The 19,751-nt window shown below is 37.0% G+C and overlaps 1 protein-coding gene across 3 annotated transcripts in view; it reads left to right on the forward strand.

The window, feature by feature from the left end:
- LOC123713054 (Fanconi anemia group J protein homolog) overlaps window positions 1-19,751 on the forward strand; it is a 60,673-nt gene that overhangs the window by 39,864 nt on the left and 1,058 nt on the right. For 2 of the 3 annotated variants that reach the window (XM_045666542.1, XM_045666544.1), the window contains 12 exons: window positions 81-213; window positions 1,380-1,629; window positions 2,182-2,406; window positions 2,891-3,010; window positions 4,818-4,912; window positions 5,555-5,682; window positions 6,134-6,247; window positions 6,458-6,561; window positions 7,221-7,409; window positions 10,277-10,461; window positions 11,625-11,718; window positions 19,495-19,608. In XM_045666542.1, coding sequence (XP_045522498.1) covers window positions 81-213; window positions 1,380-1,629; window positions 2,182-2,406; window positions 2,891-3,010; window positions 4,818-4,912; window positions 5,555-5,682; window positions 6,134-6,247; window positions 6,458-6,561; window positions 7,221-7,409; window positions 10,277-10,461; window positions 11,625-11,718; window positions 19,495-19,608 — 1,751 coding nt within the window. The remainder of the gene's footprint in view (window positions 1-80; window positions 214-1,379; window positions 1,630-2,181; window positions 2,407-2,890; window positions 3,011-4,817; window positions 4,913-5,554; window positions 5,683-6,133; window positions 6,248-6,457; window positions 6,562-7,220; window positions 7,410-10,276; window positions 10,462-11,624; window positions 11,719-19,494; window positions 19,609-19,751) is intronic. The other variant, XM_045666543.1, reaches the window with a different exon arrangement.

Below are 19,751 nucleotides of genomic sequence, written 5' to 3' on the forward strand. Positions count from 1 at the left end.
AATTAAATAGCAATAGCTTCATAAAATATTTTTGCTTTCGCCAAGATTGTAGGTCTTAAATTTCCATTTCAACATTTCAGGTGATAGCGGTTTGGTGACAGTTCACAAGAAACCTCGTCTTGGTAGCAGCAGCAACGATGGGTCATCGCATTTACCTTCAACGCCGGAAAAGAAAATAAATGTGAATGAACCGAACACACCAGAAGATGTGAGGTAGGCATTAGACACCAATTATGCATGTTTTTTTTAAACTAACACAATAGTTTGTTGTTTCTCTTATCTTATTTAGCACATTGTACAGGGTGGAATATCTTTAATTGTATAAACTTTAAATAAAAATATTACCAATAGGAATTGTTGCGTTCTTATTAGAATTACATGTTAAAGAAATTTTTGTTTTAAAATATGAAATTAAATATTAACTTCATATCGTCGTCATCGTGATCTGTCATTTACCATGACATTTGGCATTGCGTAGTGGTCCTTTAAAAAGGCGTTTATAATAATGATAAATGTCTTTGTTTATTTTTGCAATTAAACTGTGCGATCAACTTTATATTCGTTTTGTTTTGAAAGTCACAATATGTATTAAATTTTTGTATATTTGTGAAGTTTTTAAGAAGATTTATCAATGTCGAAGTTTGTAAGGGTTTTACTAAACAGCAACATAAAAGTAAACGTTAAATGTTTAATAACAATGAATTTAGTTTTAAGATAGTTTTTATTATATTCCATATACTATATATATAATTATAGTGTATTTGTATTTATTTATTTATTGTTAGTTTTTATTAGTAAGAAACATCCTGTGACTGCATTAAGCATATTCAGTTTGAGGTCCCGAGGCAGTGATTTGCATTTTGAATATTGTATAAAATGCATGAAGGTTTATGTTTTGTTTCTAAACTTTGCATGTTTTGTTAGTTTTAGAACAAAAAGTTACTTTTGCATGGCGGACTTTACCAAATAGTTACGTAATTTTGGCTGTATATTGGAGCTTTGTAGTTCTATTTTAGTAGTAGGCATACAAAATTTGACAACTTTGTGGAGTTAGTAAACAAGATTGATATATTGTCTACATAACGTCTTATATACCTGTAATGATGTCAACATTATAATGTAAGAATTCTTTGAATGCTCACACCTTGTTTGTGGCCTGATCGAGACTATATTGGTTTATTTACGGTACTAAATAGTTTAACACGTTATAACAATTCTCAAATTCTACTTGATTTATACAGTTGAAAGTATTCTATTTTTAAATTTGATACTTTGACATTTTTACTTTACCGTAATTAGTGTATGTAGTTTATAACTAATTATACATATTTATGTATGTACTTTATGTGTGTATGCATGAATTTGGTGATGGCTTACAGAAAGCTGTACGCTCTCGTCGACAACCTGCGCGTACGCACTTCCATGATCGTTGCTTGCAGAGTGCCGACTATTTACTACGGTGCGAGGACCCATAAGCAGATAGAGCAAGTGGTGAAAGAATTCGCGAGAACTGTGTACAGTGGTGAGGCGGCAATGACCGTGCTGTCAAGTAGAGAATACAGCTGTATACGGGAGTTTGATAGGCACCAATGGCCGTCGAAGAATGACATGTGTCGGGGATGTGTAAAGGTGAGAAAGGATTTTGCTGTAAAAATTATTTAGTTTGAAATTTAAATAGTAATTTTTAGCCAAGGCTCACCGTAGTGCTTATATAAATTTAGGGAATATTTTGTTCTCAATCCTATTGATTTCTAATAACAGTTTTTTTACCTTGAAAGTAGATAAGTCAGTTTTACTACAACCGTAGAGTAGTAACGCACGTCCCGGTAGAATGCGACAGCGACTCCGGAGCCTCTGTAACGCGGCTTTGTAGGAACACCTCGAGGTGGTTTTAGTGGGTATTGTTCACCCAGTCTCTGAATATGGGCAAATGCATTTCCACCTCGGATATCAAAAAAAGGAAAAAAAAGAGTAGTAACGCACACCGCGTTTAACCTACCCATGAGAACATCATGTCCTATGTCACCTTGGATCTCCTTTCATGCAAAAAAAATTGGTAGTTTGATTTTTAATGAAATTGAAAAATTCGACTAGTCTTTTACGGTAAAAAGGAGGAAAATTTACTAGTTAATGTATATATATATATGTTACCCCTTTTATAATAAATCTTATTATTTTCAGACATTTGAGAGTAATAAAAAAGAATCTAGCAATTGCCTCTACCACAACAATAGAAAACTTCTAAATCATAGGAGTCTTCCAGCTGTTTTTGATTTAGAAGACCTAGTTAAGGCTGGGAAGGAGAAACAGGCATGTCCCTACTATGCTGCGAGGGAAATGGCTACAGCGGCGAATATAATCTTCTGTCCGTACAATTATCTTATAGAACCTAGTATTAGAAGCAGTGTGAGTATAAAAATTATTACAAACTGTATTATTATAACACCTCGGAGTACATTAATAAGGTTAGTACACCTCAGTGTGAATCAGACAGATGAGAATGCAATCTTAGTTTATGGGAAATTGAATTGAACATTTTATAAAATTATTATATATACTTTTCTAATATCACAAATTGGTATTAAACTTAATACAAAAGATTAATGTGTAAATCATAAGAATATCTGGCAGCGTTACATCACATAAAAATAGTTAAATTATATTAACAAAGCATAATATATATGTAGAAACTGCTTGCTGTTAAATGAGTATCACCTTCATCGTAATAAACCATTATAATCTGTAAACTGTCACATTTTTAATCGATAGTCTGTGTAAACGTCAAGAACAATATTATTGACGTTTACAGACTAACTAAAACGATACAACTTAAACGTTCGTAATTCACACTTAGAAAGCACGATAGTGGCAATTTTATTTTTCTATGCAGATGCAAATAGACGTAAGTGACAACATAGTGATTATTGACGAGGGTCATAACATAGAAGACGTATGTCGTGATGCTGCTACGATTACCATAACTCGTACTAATATCACAGCTGCCATTACTGTAAGTGTTTCATAGATTCAATGTATTAATAATATATAGCTGTTACAAATGCATTCTTTATCGAACACAACAACTGTAGCTTCAAATCACAGTAAGTGTATATGTTTGTCCGCTAATTTCAAAAACTATAATGCATACCGAGATGATCCTTGTACATTTATATTATGTATAATATGTCAACTTAGGGAAGACCATACCATGCATCTGGGGACACCTAAAGTACAGGTAACTATATAAATAATGTTCAATGTTAAATTTTCAAAGACGTTTTTAATTTTCAAAAATTATATACATAAACTTAATTTTATCGTGATAAGGCGACGAAGAACTTGTTTTAATATGATATAAAAGTTAGATGTATGCTGTCTTTTTGGTAGGCATTATCAAGCTCAACAACTTTTGTCTGGAATCATACAATCCCTCGTCGTTAAAGCAGCGTTCGTAAGAGACGTTATCGTTTGACCAAACAAGTCTTTTCGTTTTTAAAATAAAATACTCATAAATAACGTGCCTATTGGTAAGAATTTCCAAAATCGGTTCAGTAGATGCAGGGATACAACCTCAGAAGCGCACAAACTTTACCTCTATATATATTTTGTATAAAATATCGGTAAAATAAAATTATTACAAATCTCATACATATTCACATATGTATATATATTATATCACTACAATATAGTGATAGTATCAATTTGAGCTTATGCGCGCGTCTCCCTCCGCCCGCTGTACTAGTGTAACAAAAGTATGCCTGAAGTTCGCGTGAGATGAGACGAACGATACAGTGTTACGGAACAAAGATAAAGTAAACGCCAAATCCTTTTTATTGAAACTCATAAAATAGCATTGTCTTTTGTTAAAATAGCTTTTACACATTAAGAAAAACACTTTTTGAACGGATTAAAGCTATGTATTATTTTTAAAACTTATAGTTATTTACATAATTCTAAATTTTTAATTTTTTCCGACGTTTGTATCGACTAAAAGATGACGGTATTAGTCGAGACCAACTTCGGGGCAATAAATACAGATAAAACAACTTTCTCTGCAGCTGTGATACTTTTGACATTTAACACCTTTCGTCTTCAGTCACCGTGACCACGCACACTGAAAAGTACGCGAAACGTCGGATTTTTTTTTAAATTTAGAATTATGTAAATAACTATAAGTTTTAAAAATAATACATAGCTTTAATCCGTTCAAAAAGTGTTTTCTTAACTCATAAAATACACAATATTCAATAAAATCTCTAGCAACAGCTCTCGGCCAAACTAATGTGGTGTAATTCAATCATTTCGGCTCCATAATGCTCGCCATGATTGAATAAAAACTAAATTAGACAAAAGTTAGAGTTGACTTGTGTTTTTTCTATTTTATATACTTCTTAACTAGATTATTTAATTTTTTTAATTTAATTTTATTTACATTATTTTTTCTTCTTTGCTTACTCTGCTAACTTTTACCTATTATTTGTTCCTACGGAGTATTAGATCCTTATTTGTTTTTATGCGACTAAGGCGCAAACTAGCTGCTGTGGTCTCTGGCAGAATGACCAACGCTGTGGAACAATTCAGCATAATGCTGAACCAGTGCCAATTACAACCACATTACACAATTTAACATTTTTCTTTAAAAAAAATTGTTATCCCTCTATTATTATTCTTTTTTTTATTGATTGTTGTTATTTTTTGTGTTTCTGTGTTTGTTTTGTTATTTAGACAATGATTTGGTGATTATAAGGCTGACCTTTTAAGGCTAATGTGAGCGTGATTAGCAGAAGTGAAACTTTACTGAATTTAAAACCTTTCAGGAACTACAAAAAGTATCACAATATATATACGCAAATCAGGACTCAATGGGATATATTGAACATCTGTTGAAGGTGCTCAGTAATTGGGACCAATGGTACGGTACTAAAAAAACTTATTTTCGGTTTTCTGTTTCGTTTAATAGTTTTGCCCATACTACCATGTCAAACAGTCACTTCATATGGTCAATCGTTAGTGATTACATAGTGATACCTAAAATAGTCGTTTACACACCGCTAGTTTCATTTTAGTAGACGCTTCAAGATTTGGTACACAATTTGACAAAACGATATTTAAAGTTGGCCATTGTATGAAAAACTACAATTTCAAATTAACAATTTTAGAACTATCGTAAATTTATAACAAAGAAATCAGTAGCTTGGTTTAAAATTACATAATATCATTTTTATTTGATGACAAGATTATTTATATACGAGTTAATCTATTTGTACGGGCCTCGAACGCAGGTCCTTAAGGTTATCCATCTTTCATGCCTAGAAATTAAGGTAACACTGCTCTACTTCTACGTGATTAAAATAAATTGTCAGCTTAAAGAATAATGACTCCCAGAAACTAACAAAAGGGCTTTGACTAGTACCTGTCTTAGAATCAATTTTGTTTCATCTATTAGAAATTACATAAAGAAAATCAAGAAAACAGTACTATTATTTGAGTGTATTTTGAAAATGATTGTATTATTTACTTTACACAAATAAATAATTGTAATTCTTACCTCTAGGTTTGTGAATCAGATGCCATTAATCAACAATCGCCCAGTTAACAACGACAAAGCGGAGTACACGTGGGTGGTGGAACACTTTATCAATACGTTGGAAAATCATACTATTGGCCTCGGACACTATTCTGGTATGTTCCAAGTCATGTATAGAGTAGTTTTCAATCTTAACTTTGTTATTATGTATCCTGTACGCATAGAATTAATGGTGTCCATTTAAATAAATATATCTAAGAAAAAATTTGACGTTTTTTAAGGTAGTTTTTGCCGCGCACTACCACTACGTGGATACAGCTGCCCACTAGATGGTATTTGCCGAATTTAAAAAAATGTGTGATCCCATTCTAAAAGGCCAGCAACGCACTTGCGAGCCTGGGATATGCGCCAGTAACACTTCAGGTGATGAACCCGTTTGTCCAGTTCTATAATAAATACTCATTTAATTCATGGAACGCATCTCATATAAAATTTCAATTTCTTAATGAAATAAATTCTACCATTTCTGTTTTGTCTCGAAAATCGTAGTAATTTGGAAGGATTGTATTATTTTGTAAAAAAAATATATTATTTCATCTGATTCAGAATTTCGTGATCACGCGGAATTGTTTTGTCGGCGGCTCCGCGAGGACCCTCGTACGTTGATGGGCGTGTCGCAAGCTACTGGCACGCTCGTTGAGAACATCAATACATTGCTAGGTAAAAACATCTTAATACAATTTTTAATTGACCGTTTATAAAGTTATATTACTTTATTTGCATTTTACTAAAGTATTTATTTAGTAAGTATTTCTCTCAAATTCTATTGTATAAAGGCATAAGTACCTTCTAAACTATTTTAGTTATAACTGTATCTAAGTCAATTCTCAATAACTCGCCATGAATTAAAATGTCACATCTTTTATAAAGGTTATTTATTTCGTGACGGTGGTCGTCACATCGATGACTTCGTGCCCACACTTGAGCGAACTGACATACCAGACATTTCACGTACACATTTCAGAAATAATCATGTATGTATACAGTATATATAAATAAGCATAATTCTTATTTAAATTCTACCGCTTACACCGCTTTTTTAATCTTTATATAAATAAGCTAATTTATTACAATACAATAGAGATAAAAAGCGTTTTTATAACTTATACATATAACATCTAATTATGTCAAATTAATGGAGCCAAGCTTCACTTGGCATATAACTTAAAGTACTGGTAAAGTCTGGGGGACTTAGCTATACTCTAAGAAAACACTTTTTAAACGGATTGAAGCTATGTATTATTATTATAAACTTATAATTATTTACATAATTTTAAATTTAAGTTTTTCCGACGTTTCGCGTGCTTTACAGCGTGCGTGGTCACGGTGACTGAAGACAAAAGGTGTTGAATGTCAAAAGTATCACAGCTGTAGAGAAAGTTGTGTAATCTGTATTTATTTCCCCGGAGTTGGTATCGACTAAAGGATGACGGGTCCGTCATCTTTTGTCTTCAGTCACCGTGAACGCACGTTGTAAAGCACGCGAAACGTCGGAAAAACTTAAATTTAAAATTATGTAAATAATTATAAGTTTATAATAATAATAGATAGCTTCAATCCGTTTAAAAAGTGTTTTCTTAGCGTGTAAAAGCCATGTTAACAAAAGATAATGCTAGCTATACTCGTCCAACAGATAGATAAAGAAGTACTCTGCCTTCGTCTTATCTGTATGAACCCTGCGGTGGTTTTCGAAGCCTTGAAGCCAGCCAGGTCTATCATCATAGCCTCAGGGACGCTGGCTCCTTTAATCAGTATGCATTCAGAGCTGGGCACTAAGTTCCCTTTAGAAGCTAATCCCAGGCATATTATATCTAGCGATCGGGTGAGTTTATTGCTAAACATTCATTAGCCTTCAAGGTCAATACAATAAGGTCATAAGTCATCAAAGTATAAAGAAAAAATATATATGTTATCGTTTTGAGTGTCAAGTATGGTCATCGAAAAAGTTGAAGGAGTATTAATTATAAGTCTAAATGTTGCAATATTAACACCGTATATGATGATAATTCAATTATATTCATGTCATCAATATTTGGATTTATTTATGTTTGTGTATTACGTCCTTTATTTACGCGTCTATTCGCCCTAAAATTACATTAAGAAACTTTTTTCACACTATACAGGATATCCCAAAAGTCGACGTCAAGTCGAAATTTTCTTATAGGTAATGCCACACCAGTTATCAGAAAAATTAAGTCATGAATTTTTGAAGTTATGGAAATTTTCCTTTTATTCCAGAAAATGTACACCATGTGACAGTTTTTTCATTCCTGTTGTTACAAATATTTACTTTTTGGCAAAAAAATTTCTCTTACGTCATCCCGAATAGTGCTTTATGTAACCTATGATCCTAAACCCTGTGCCGATCACTCCAACTTGTAGGAAAATGTCATTTTATACCGTACCAAGTTTTCAAAATTAATTTTTCGCACTAGTCGCAACTGATCGTCCTGAAAAAAAATGTACTGCTCCAGTTTGGCAAGCAGTTCGCGCATTTAATAAGGATTCTAACGTAGTATAACACTTACTTCATTATTTCTTAGATCGGCCATAAATAAATTTTTTGTTAAACAAAGTCTGTTTTTAAAAATTTCTCTGGAATTACAAAAAACGATTCTAGTGTACCCAAAGCGTACCTAATAACCACAGCGTGGTTTAAATAAGATGGCGTAAAGTGTGAGCGAGACAGATAGTGACGCTACTTATTGCTATTGACACACGCACTACAGGTCAGTAACGCTCCTTCGTTTACTACGCATCTTTTCGTACTCGCTGGTGTTATTTTGTGTTCTAACTACTTTGGCTTCGTTTACGGACTTGTTTGCTTGTGATTTGGATTTTACATTTGTGATCTACGACGACCTTTACTTTTCCCTGGACTTACGTGTATTTGTACCATACCATGGCTACGTACACTACACAGGAATATGCTAACATGCACCTCATTTATGGGGAATGTTTATGTAATGCCAGTGAAGCCGCTAGACGGTATCGCGAGAGATACCCTAATGCAGATCGCTAGCTGGATCACAAAGTGCCCGGTGAAGGTAGAATTTCACTACCCTACGAGGCAATTGTCCTTCAAGCAGTTGATGAGGACCCAAGTTGTTCGGTACGTGGAATTGAGGCCAGCACAGGTGTGCCCAAAAGTACAGCTCATCGAATACTACAAAAAAATGAGTTCCATCCATTTCATGTACAGCGAGTACAATCCTTATTACCTCGAGATTATGAACCTCGGGTTGCTTTTTGCCAAACAATAATTCAGAAACACCGAGAAGATCCACAATTCTTAGAAATTTTTTTATGGTCAGCTTTAAAAAAAGACGGCTACATGAACCTACACAATCTGCACGAGTGGCACGTCGAAAATCCACTATTGATGAGACCAGACAGATCCACAGTACCGTTTCAAAGTTAACATGTGGACTGGAATTTTGAACGGAAAAGTCATAGGGCCTTTTGAGTTACCAGAAGTTTTAAATGCTGAAATTTATTTAGATTTCTTACAAAATCATTTGCCCAATTTGCTGGAGGACGTGCCGCTTACTATTTTACGAGATATGTGGTTCCAGCAAGATGGTTGTCCAGCGCATTACAGCCGCTTAGTTTGAAACCACCTTAACGAGGAGTATCCAGACAGATGGATAGGGCGGGGTGGTACAATCTCGTGGCCCGCCCGCTCACCCGATTTAAATCCTCTTGATTTTTTTACTGGGGAGCAGTAACGGAAAAAGTCTATTCCGAGTCGATTCAAAATGTAGAAGAGCTTAGACAGAGAATAGCGGAAGCAGTAGAATTTGTGAATAATGGACGATTTGCCCGCTTCATTTCAAGATCTTTTTTAAGGAGATGTCGAGCCTGTATTGAAGCTGAAGGACGGCAATTTGAACATCTTTTTTAAAAAAAGTAATAAATCTAATCATAAAAAAGAAAATGTCTATTTTACTTATTTGTATGTCATAAGCGTCACTATCTGTCTCGCTCACATTTTATGGAATGTCTCTCTTCATCTTATTTAAACCACGCTGTGGTCATTAGGAACGTTTTGGGTGCGCTAGAATCATTTGTTGTAATTTCAAAGAGATTGTTAAAAACAGACTTTATTTAACAAAAAAAATTCTTATGGCCGATCTAAGAAATAATGGACTCAGTCTTATACCACTGTAGAATCCTTATTAAATGCGCTAACTTTTAAAGCTACTTGCCAATCTGAAGTAATACATTTTTTTTCAGGACGATCAGTTGAGTAGTGCGAAAATTAATTTTGAAAACTTGGTACGGTATAAAATGACATTTTCCTACAAGTTGGAGTGATCAGCACAGAGTTTAGGATCATAGGTTACATAAAACACTATTCGGGATGACGCAAGAGAAAAAAAATTGGCAAAAAGTAAATATTTGTAACAACAGGAATGAAAAAACTGTCACATGGTGTGCTTTTTCTGGAATAACAAAAAATATCCATAACTTCAAAAATACATGACTTATTTTTTTTTTTTTTCTGATAACTGGTGTGGCATTACCTATGAGAAAATTTCGACTTGACGTCGACTTTTGGGACATCCTGTATATGGGTAAGATTCAGAGTCGAGACTAAGCCTTAAGTATGACTCAGGTATGTCAAATCAAATACGGGTATCTAAGGGATAGTGTATCACAATTTAAAATACATTTTACTACTAACAGGTGTGGATAGGTAGTTTATCTACTTGTCCGGATGGATCACCGTTACAGTGCACTTACAGTGAGTTGCAACAAGTACACATACAAGACGCACTCGGCAAAATCGTGGTACATGTGTGTAGCATCACCCCATCGGGAGTGCTATGCTTCCTGCCATCTTATTATTCTATGAAAAAACTAATCACAAGGTAGGTGTTTATTTAACTGCCGAATAAACTTTAAATTACTTCAATCCAGTGCCGGCCATATAGCATATATATAGCAAGAGTAGTAAATGCTACGGGCCCCGCGAATTTGGGGGCCCTGCTCTCCAACGTACCCGTAACCGTAATAAAAAACATATTACATAGGAGCGTAATATATCTTGCATCACTTCCGTAAAAATAAGTAGGTATTTTACAAACTCTTTACCGTAATGTTCTAATGTTTAATTATAATAGATATCTTTAGACTAGCATCTATATCTACCTTTCAAGTGGCCAGTTTTTTTTATAAGAACGTCTTTATCATCTCACTTTGTTGAATATAGAGCATAATTTGCTTAAAAAATTGAAAGTGTTACTGTCTCTCAATTTGCCGATCCAGATCCAGAAATATTTATTCGTAACGGTTTCGTTAACCCTATATCCTAAACTTGAGAACCTAAAGCAAACCAAGGGCCCCTTGATTGCTAAAGGCCCCGCGCTGGCTTAATCCAGCACTGCTTCGATCTATAATAAATATTGCATTTGACATTGGATTGTATTGTTTTTGAGGTTCTTTGTGCGTCTTCTACGCATAAAACCACTAGCGCATTAATTTTAAGTACGTACATACATATCGTCCGCTTCTTTGAAAAATTCTCTAGTTTTGCCCCTCAAATCGTAGCTGTACCTTGTTCGACTTAGTTTAAATCTATAATACAAAATGTCGGGGAAAATATTTATTTGAACATTCTTAGTTGTAATAAAAAGCACTGAGTGGTTTAACCTTAAGAGTCACACCACAGTACGTTACATAGTGCAGATACCGGCAAACACCTTGAACAAATGCCCTTGCCTGCGCAGAAGCGACTTTTAGGTATCACTGGGCGGCGGCAGAGTGACGTGTCGATCGCGATCTGTTTACGATGCGCAAACTTTCCCCCACTCCCTTGTTTAATGCCGTTTGTAGTTGTAGTTTGCCGGTATCTGTAACAGTTTTTAATAACATAAAAATACAAAAACAGATTTAATAAACCAAAAGTAAATAAATAACTCATTTAAACTCGTCATAGTAAGTATATACATATTATCACTTTGATTCGATCTTCAAATCGGAACTCCGCATATGAAACGAAGATTTTGTTTGAACGTATGTTTTTCTTTTCCAGATGGCAAGATACTGGCATTTGGAATATGTTGGACTCCATAAAAAATGTGTTTCAAGAGGGCCGAAATGTTCGAGATCATAACGAAATTATGGATGTTGGTTTCATTATGATTTATTATACTTATATACGCGTAGATTGAAGAATCGTAGAAGAACAGCTTAATAAATTCTAATCTAAATTCAATTTGTGAGAAAGCTAGTGCGATACTTTTGTTCACGCAAATATAAAAGCCTTATGCTATCTTTATATCGTTCGGCTATTAGTTAACTTTGCATTCCGTTAAAAACGATATAGTATTTAAAAATGAAAATAGTAATAAATTCAAAATAGGAACCATTTTTGAAAATTCTGGCTCGAAATGTCAAGACATAGGCGACTTCTTGTTTCACCGTAATTTACGTTTCTCATTCTGTAAAGTTATATATTGTTCTAATTTATTTCTAGCGTAAAATTTACCTACATATTACGCGTATTGATCACACAGATATATGCCATGAGGAGTTTATTAGATTACAATTTCAGGTTTAAAACAATTACTATAAAAGTAAATTTAAAACAATCAGTTTGGAGGCAAACTCACTAACATATTGTTACGAGCTAGGGGATCGGATAGAAATTTGCCTTAGATTTCTTCAAGGGCTTATTTACTCGTAGAAATGCACAAAATACACACACAAAATACAGTCACTAATTACTTTAATTTTGCACACTTCACACAGTACTTTTCACTTGTTTTTATTCGTACTTTATCGCTTCGGTGAGTTGGTAATATCAATTTTGTTGTAAATACTCAGTGTACTTTTAATCATAGAATATTTAGACCATAAGGACGAACACTTAAAGTTATCCGATAACTCTTGAAAGTAGGCTAACAAAACGTTTTCGGAAAATGCGTTAGCCTTTATGTTCATTTTCCAAGTCATAAAGTCTTGTATTAACTAATATTTGTCGTACGCTTTTCTTGATTTTTCTGGCAAAAGACTATTCGTCAGTTTCTTAGCTGTTTCTAGAATGTCAGGTGGAGTTAAATCAGTATCGTCGGTGTTGCTTGACATTTTTGCTACTAAAGTTTTACCGAATAAAATATTACTCAAATTCGTATGTACGAAATAGCGCCAAAATGGAAAAAGTCTTTTATTGGTCTATGGGCCCGGAAGCAGCGCGTTGCGCGCTCACCATAGATAATGTGTACTTAAATTGAATTGAAACCTCCTTGGTCAGGACACATTGTACCTTAATAATTAAAAAATTGTTTTAAAGCATTGATTTGTTAGGAGAATAATGCTTTAATTTAATTTTCTTAAAGAAGTATGTAAATAAAATATGCCAATAAAAGTCTGTATTTCATTTCACAATTAGAATATTGTTACGAGCTAGGGGATCGGATAGAAAATGCCGTGAATTTATTCAAGGGTTTATTTCTTGAAAAATCAATGAGGAATTTATGGGCACAATTTAACCGCAGAGATGCACTAATGACACACACAAAACAATCACTAATTACTTCACTTATGCACACTTCACACAGTACTTTATCACTTATATTCACTTTATTCGCACTTTATCGCTTCGGTGTTTCGCTCTTGTTATCGCATTCAAAACTAAGTGACTAGTCGCGTTTCGGCTCGCTTATATATCCCTGGGAATAATTCTAAACAATATTCGAGAACTTTCTAGGCGGGCTTGCTACTGAGTAGCGATTGCACAATTCTAGAACGTTCGCACTCTTTGTCTCTTTCGCACGTTGCTCCGTCCTTGTCGTACGGCGTTCTAGAGTGCTCGTCTAGTTTCGAGAAAGTTCTGATCTTCTCTCTCTCTCTCTCTCGTATCATGTCGTCCTTGTCTCACACCTAGAAAGTTCGGTCTAGAATATTCCTTCATCAAAGGGGTATAACTAGGCCTGAAAACGGGTCTCCTGAAAACTGCACCACTCGACTACACATGTTCTGAAACCGACTGAAAAACTAGGGTAACATTATGAAAATTACAATTTTCTAATATGTGATTGACCCTCTCCTGAAACGGTCAGAAATCATATTACAGCTTGCTGAAAAGTTATCTAACTAGTGGAAAAATCTAGAAACATGCAGTCGACCCGTCTTCGTAACACTACCCCCTCCTTAGACATGCTCGTCCCGAGCATCATTACATCCTTTATAGGGAGCCAATCGATTTATGTGAACGACTTTCGGTTTGCTCCTTAAACCACCCACTTTCTTTATGCGATAGGTAACGTCATTTATCTTCGTGACTATCGTGTATGGACCGTCCCAGTCAGCTTGAAGCTTTGGTGATTTGCCTTTTCGTTTTGTTGGGTTATGGAGCCATACTTGCGAGCCTTCTTTAAATTCTATGTGATTCGTCTTTCTGTCATACCTAATCTTCGTAGTCTCACTTATTTTACTTTGTGATGCTCGTACGCGTTCATGGATTTCGTCCAGTTTATTACGCAGATCCGCAGCATATTCTGTAACACTCTCCGGTGTGTCAGGTGGTCGCCCAGTTACAATATCCGCTGGTAAGCTAAGTTGTCTCCCAAACATGGCTAAAGCAGGAGTAACATTTGTGGTTTCATGAACCGCAGACCGGTATGACATTAGAAATAATGGAATATACTTGTCCCAGTCTTTTTGATGGTTGTCCACCAGTTTTGCCAAGTGCCTTTCCAAAGTTTGATTGAAGCGTTCCACCATTCCATTTGACTGTGGGTGATATGGAGTAGTCCGCGTCTTATGAATTCCCATTAATCGGCACAATTCTTGAAATAGTAGAGACTCAAAATTTCTTCCCTGATCACTGTGCATTTCCAAAGGTACTCCAAATCTAGAGAATACGTCATTTACAAGTATCTCAGCTACTGTAACTGCCTCTTGATTGGGAATAGGGAATACTTCGGGCCACTTCGTAAAATAATCCATAACAACCATGATGTACTTATTTCCTTTTTCTGTTAACGGAAATGGTCCAGCTATGTCAACTGCTATCCTCTCCCATGGAGCTCCGACATTGTATTTCTTCATACTCGCTCTAGTTCTCGACTGTGGGCCTTTAACAGCTGCACAAGCTTTACATTTCCGAATCCAGTCTTCTACATCTTCGCGGCAATGTATCCAATAAAATCTCTCTTTAATTTTCAAAAGAGTCCTTTTTACACCTAAGTGTCCGCCTGATGAGCCGTCATGAAACATTTCCAATATGTTGCGAATCTTGGCTCTTGGCACAACTAACTGTAGATGAGATATGCATCTCGAGCGTTTTCCCATTTACGACATAACACCCCATTATGGAGAACTAAGCTATCCCATTGAGCCCAGTAACTCTTGGTCGTGGTGCTAGTAGATGCAACATCATTCCATCGCGGCTTCATAGCTGAAGATTTCATCCAGTCCAGAATTGGTTTAATGTCAGAATCTTGTTGTTGCTCTTCCTGAATTAATTTACCACACCAATCTGGACTAATGGTATCCGTTCTGAGTATCCTCACATGGGCAACCTCTCTACCTTCGTGTCTTGTACAATGTTTACAGTCTTCCTCACATGGCCTACGAGACAATGCATCTGCGTTCCCGTGCGCTCTACCCTTGCGATGTTCAGTTCTTGAACTGAAGTAGCCATTTTAATGCAGCATGATCTGTTCTAAGACGGAACTTGCGACCTAGTAAGTATTTACTGAAATGCTGCAGCGTCTTCACAACAGCCAGTAGTTCCCTCCGAGTGACACAGTAGTTTCGTTCTGGTTTCGATAACGACTTGCTGAAGTAGGCTATTACTTCCTCGCGCTCGCCTTTTACCTGTGAAAGTACACCTCCGATGCCAATTCCACTGGCATCTGTATCTACCACATATTCGCCATCATGGTCCGGGTAGCCTAGTATCGGAGTCTCACATAGTCGGTTCTTGAGCTCATTAAATGCAACTTCACACTCTCCATCCCATGTGAATTTCCTCTTCTCTTCGGTGAGTCTGTGAAGAGGTTTTGCAATATCCGCGAAATTTTTCACGAATCTTCGGTAGTAAGAACATAAGCCTAAGAAAGCACGGACTTCAGTTTTATCTTTAGGTACTGGCCATTCTTTCACCGCAACTATCTTCTCGGGATCTGTTCGAACTCCGTCCTGCGATATAATGTGACCCAAGTAGCTCACTTCTCTTTTAAAAAATAAACATTTCTTTGGACTTAATTTCAGGTTGGCTTTATGGAGTCTGGTGAGCACCCGTTGCAGATTCCGTATATGATCTTCAAAATTTCTCCCAATGATGACTACATCATCCAAGTACACTAAGCAGGCTTGCCCTATCAGTCCTGACAGTACTTTCTCCATTAGTCTTTCAAAGGTAGCAGGCGCATTGCAAAGCCCAAACGGCATAACTTTAAACTGCCATAGTCCTTTTCCAGTTGAGAACGCTGTCTTCTCTTTATGCCTTGGGTCTATCTCCACCTGCCAGTACCCACTTTTCAAGTCTAAAGTTGTAAACCATTTTGCCCCACTTAAGGTATCCAAGGTGTCATCTATTCTAGGTAAGGGATAACTGTCCTTCTTTGTGATATCGTTAAGACGACGGTAGTCGACACAGAACCTTAAACTGTTATCCTTTTTCTTGACTAAAACTACTGGAGAGCACCAAGGGCTAGAAGATGATTCAATGACATTATGATTTGACATTTCCGCAATCATCTTGTCTATATTCTTTTCATATGCGACAGGTACTCGTCGCGGTCGCAAACGTATCGGTGCTTCGGTTCCAGTCTCAATTCGATGTTTAACTACACCTGTCCTGCCTAGATCTCCATCGTGTGTAGCAAACATGTCTGAAAATGACTTCAATAGTTCCTTTACTTTCAACATTTCTTCTTTTGACAAGGTTTCCTTACAGTCCTTTAATACTTCTTCAACTATATCTCGTTGTTTACTGACTGTACTATTTTCAGTGATAGATCTATAGACGTCGTACCCTCCCTTCAATGTATTACCTTTTAGAGAAACTACCTCATCTCTACACTTGAACGTACCGTTCTCCAAGTCAATCTTACAGTTGTAATGCTTCATGAAGTCTAAACCGATAATACAGTCTATATGATCTTCCCCCAATCTTGAAGGTAGCGATACCTTCCCCTTGAACGGTTATGTGCTGACCAGTAGCTGTAAGGAGCTCTACATTTCCACCAGAAAGGCTTTTGTAAAATGACTTCAGAAGTTGGTATCTAATTACTGTCCGGGAAGCTCCAGTATCAAGGGTTAACTCACACCTACATCCGTTTACTTCTCCGTCGATAACAATGGTATTCCCATCCTGAGTTTGAGTGATCATAACTTTTGGGGCCTTCCTTACAGAACCGGCCAGCACCCGCCCCGTGGTCCTGGCTTCTACTCGTTTCCCTGCCGCTGTTCAGCGGCAGTCACACCCACTGCTTCCGGTTCCCCACGTCTAGTCTTTATTTCGCCTCTGAGATCTTTTTTAGGGCATGAAAACCTCATATGCCCTATTTCCCCACAGAGGTAACAGGTGGGTCCACGTTGGGTACTTGGTTTTTCCGTGACAGCCCTAATGCGGTTAGGTCGATGATCCTTGCAAAATGCTTCCACCTCCAACGCATGGGCAAGAGCATCCTTAAGTTCCTTATGGTGACCGAGGTTCACAGCCATTCGAATTTCACGGTCTCGAATACCGTCGACAAAAGCTTGAACCAGCATCTTGTCTGCAACATCTGGTGAGGATGCGTAGGCCTTCCTTACCAGCTTCTCTATTTCAAGTCCCCATTTTTGCAAACTTTCATTTGTCTGCTGTATTCTATCTTTCAATTGAGCCCTGTAAACGTGCTCTAAATGTGCGTCTCCATACCGTGATTCCAGGGCATCTAGCAGTTGCTTCAACGTCACCTTACCTCTTGGTATCTAATATGGAGAGGGCTTCGTCTCGCAATCCCAGAATAAGGGCGGTAACTGCTTGATCGTCAGTCCACCCGTTTGACTGTGCTACAGTCTCAAATTGAAGCTTGTACGCGCACCAAGAAGATGTACCATCAAAGGGAGGCACTTTCACATTTCCAGGTGGTGCTACAGTCGTGACAACACCAGAGGTCTTCAGGCATTGGATTTCATTTTCTAATCCAAGGATACGTTTATCCTGCTTGGATAGCTTACAATCCATATTAGATTCCGAATTCTCGATCTTTTCATCTACCTGTATTTTCAGGTCACAAAGTTTTTCTCCTATACGGCGAGCCTGCTCCTCTTGACGTCGTGCCTGCTCCTCTATCATGCGACGTGTCTGAGCCTGTTCTTCCATCATTTGGCGTGTATGTTCGTCTTGACGGCGTGCCTGTTCTTCTTGACGGCGTGCCTGTTCTTCCATCATTTGTTTTGTCTGTTCTTCCTGACGGCGTGCCTGTTCTTCTTGACGGCGTGCCTGTTCTTCTTGACGGCGTGCCTGTTCTTCCTGACGGCATGCCTGTTCTTCTTGCCGGCGTGTCTGTTCTTCAATCATTTGGCGTGCCTGTTCTTCCTGACGGCGTGCCTGTTCTTCCTGACGGCGTGCCTGTTCTTCCATCATTTGTCGTGTCTGTTCTTCTTGACGGCGTGCCTGTGCTTCCATCATTTGCTGCAGAGCAAGGAGGATGTTGCCATCGTTACTTTCACCCATCCCGCGGTTCGCATCGAAACTTTGTCGCCGGGCGGCGTCGCGTGCTGATTGCGCCCTTGTCTGCACTCCCTCCGCAGCTGAAGACTCTGCCACAGACTCCTCTTGATTCTCCCTTGGAGTAATTGGCATGCTTCTATCCCACTTCTGACACCAAAATGTTACGAGCTAGGGGATCGGATAGAAAATGCCGTGAATTTATTCAAGGGTTTATTTCTTGAAAAATCAATGAGGAATTTATGGGCACAATTTAACCGCAGAGATGCACTAATGACACACACAAAACAATCACTAATTACTTCACTTATGCACACTTCACACAGTACTTTATCACTTATATTCACTTTATTCGCACTTTATCGCTTCGGTGTTTCGCTCTTGTTATCGCATTCAAAACTAAGTGACTAGTCGCGTTTCGGCTCGCTTATATATCCCTGGGAATAATTCTAAACAATATTCGAGAACTTTCTAGGCGGGCTTGCTACTGAGTAGCGATTGCACAATTCTAGAACGTTCGCACTCTTTGTCTCTTTCGCACGTTGCTCCGTCCTTGTCGTACGGCGTTCTAGAGTGCTCGTCTAGTTTCGAGAAAGTTCTGATCTTCTCTCTCTCTCTCTCTCGTATCATGTCGTCCTTGTCTCACACCTAGAAAGTTCGGTCTAGAATATTCCTTCATCAAAGGGGTATAACTAGGCCTGAAAACGCCTGAAAACGGGTCTCCTGAAAACTGCACCACTCGACTACACATCTTCTGTATGTCATCTACACATCATCTTCTTCTTCTCTATCACACTCGGTTCTGAAACCGACTGAAAAAAGGTTTCAGCTTCCTGAAAACTAGGGTAACATTATGAAAATTACAATTTTCTAATATGTGATTGACCCTCTCCTGAAACGGTCAGAAATCATATTACAGCTTGCTGAAAAGTTATCTAACTAGTGGAAAAATCTAGAAACATGCAGTCGACCCGTCTTCGTAACAATATTACCGAATAAGATTATAAAAAGATTTATTAACTAATTTCTGTGAAGCAACAGCACTATTTCAACGTGCCCTCAAACTGAGCGTTAGATAGCTGGGTCTAGTTATAAGTAGTTATCTAACGTCATACGTCAACTTGATTTGTCAAAATGGTAAAACTAATGGTAATTGTTTTCTTAAAATAAGCCTTATTAATAACTTAGTGGTAGTCCCGGTCTCTAATTATATTTATTATTATTAAATCTTCAGGATTATTATGAATGTGCAGCGTCCTCAAGGGGCGCGTTGCTATTTGCTGTGTATCGAGGTAAAGTCTCCGAGGGTATGGACTTCAAAGATCATCAAGCAAGAGCTGTCATTGCCGTAAGATTTGAATATCACTAATATGTTTTTCCTATCTTCACCTTTATCGTAATGTTTTATTTTTTTAGTAGTATTTACCCACATAACTTTTACAATTAACTAAAAAATAGGCACTGACGAAGCTTTTTTTATATTTTTCAAAT

This window comes from Pieris brassicae, chromosome 8 (genome assembly GCF_905147105.1).
Source record: "Pieris brassicae chromosome 8, ilPieBrab1.1, whole genome shotgun sequence".
Lineage (NCBI taxonomy): Eukaryota > Metazoa > Arthropoda > Insecta > Lepidoptera > Pieridae > Pieris > Pieris brassicae.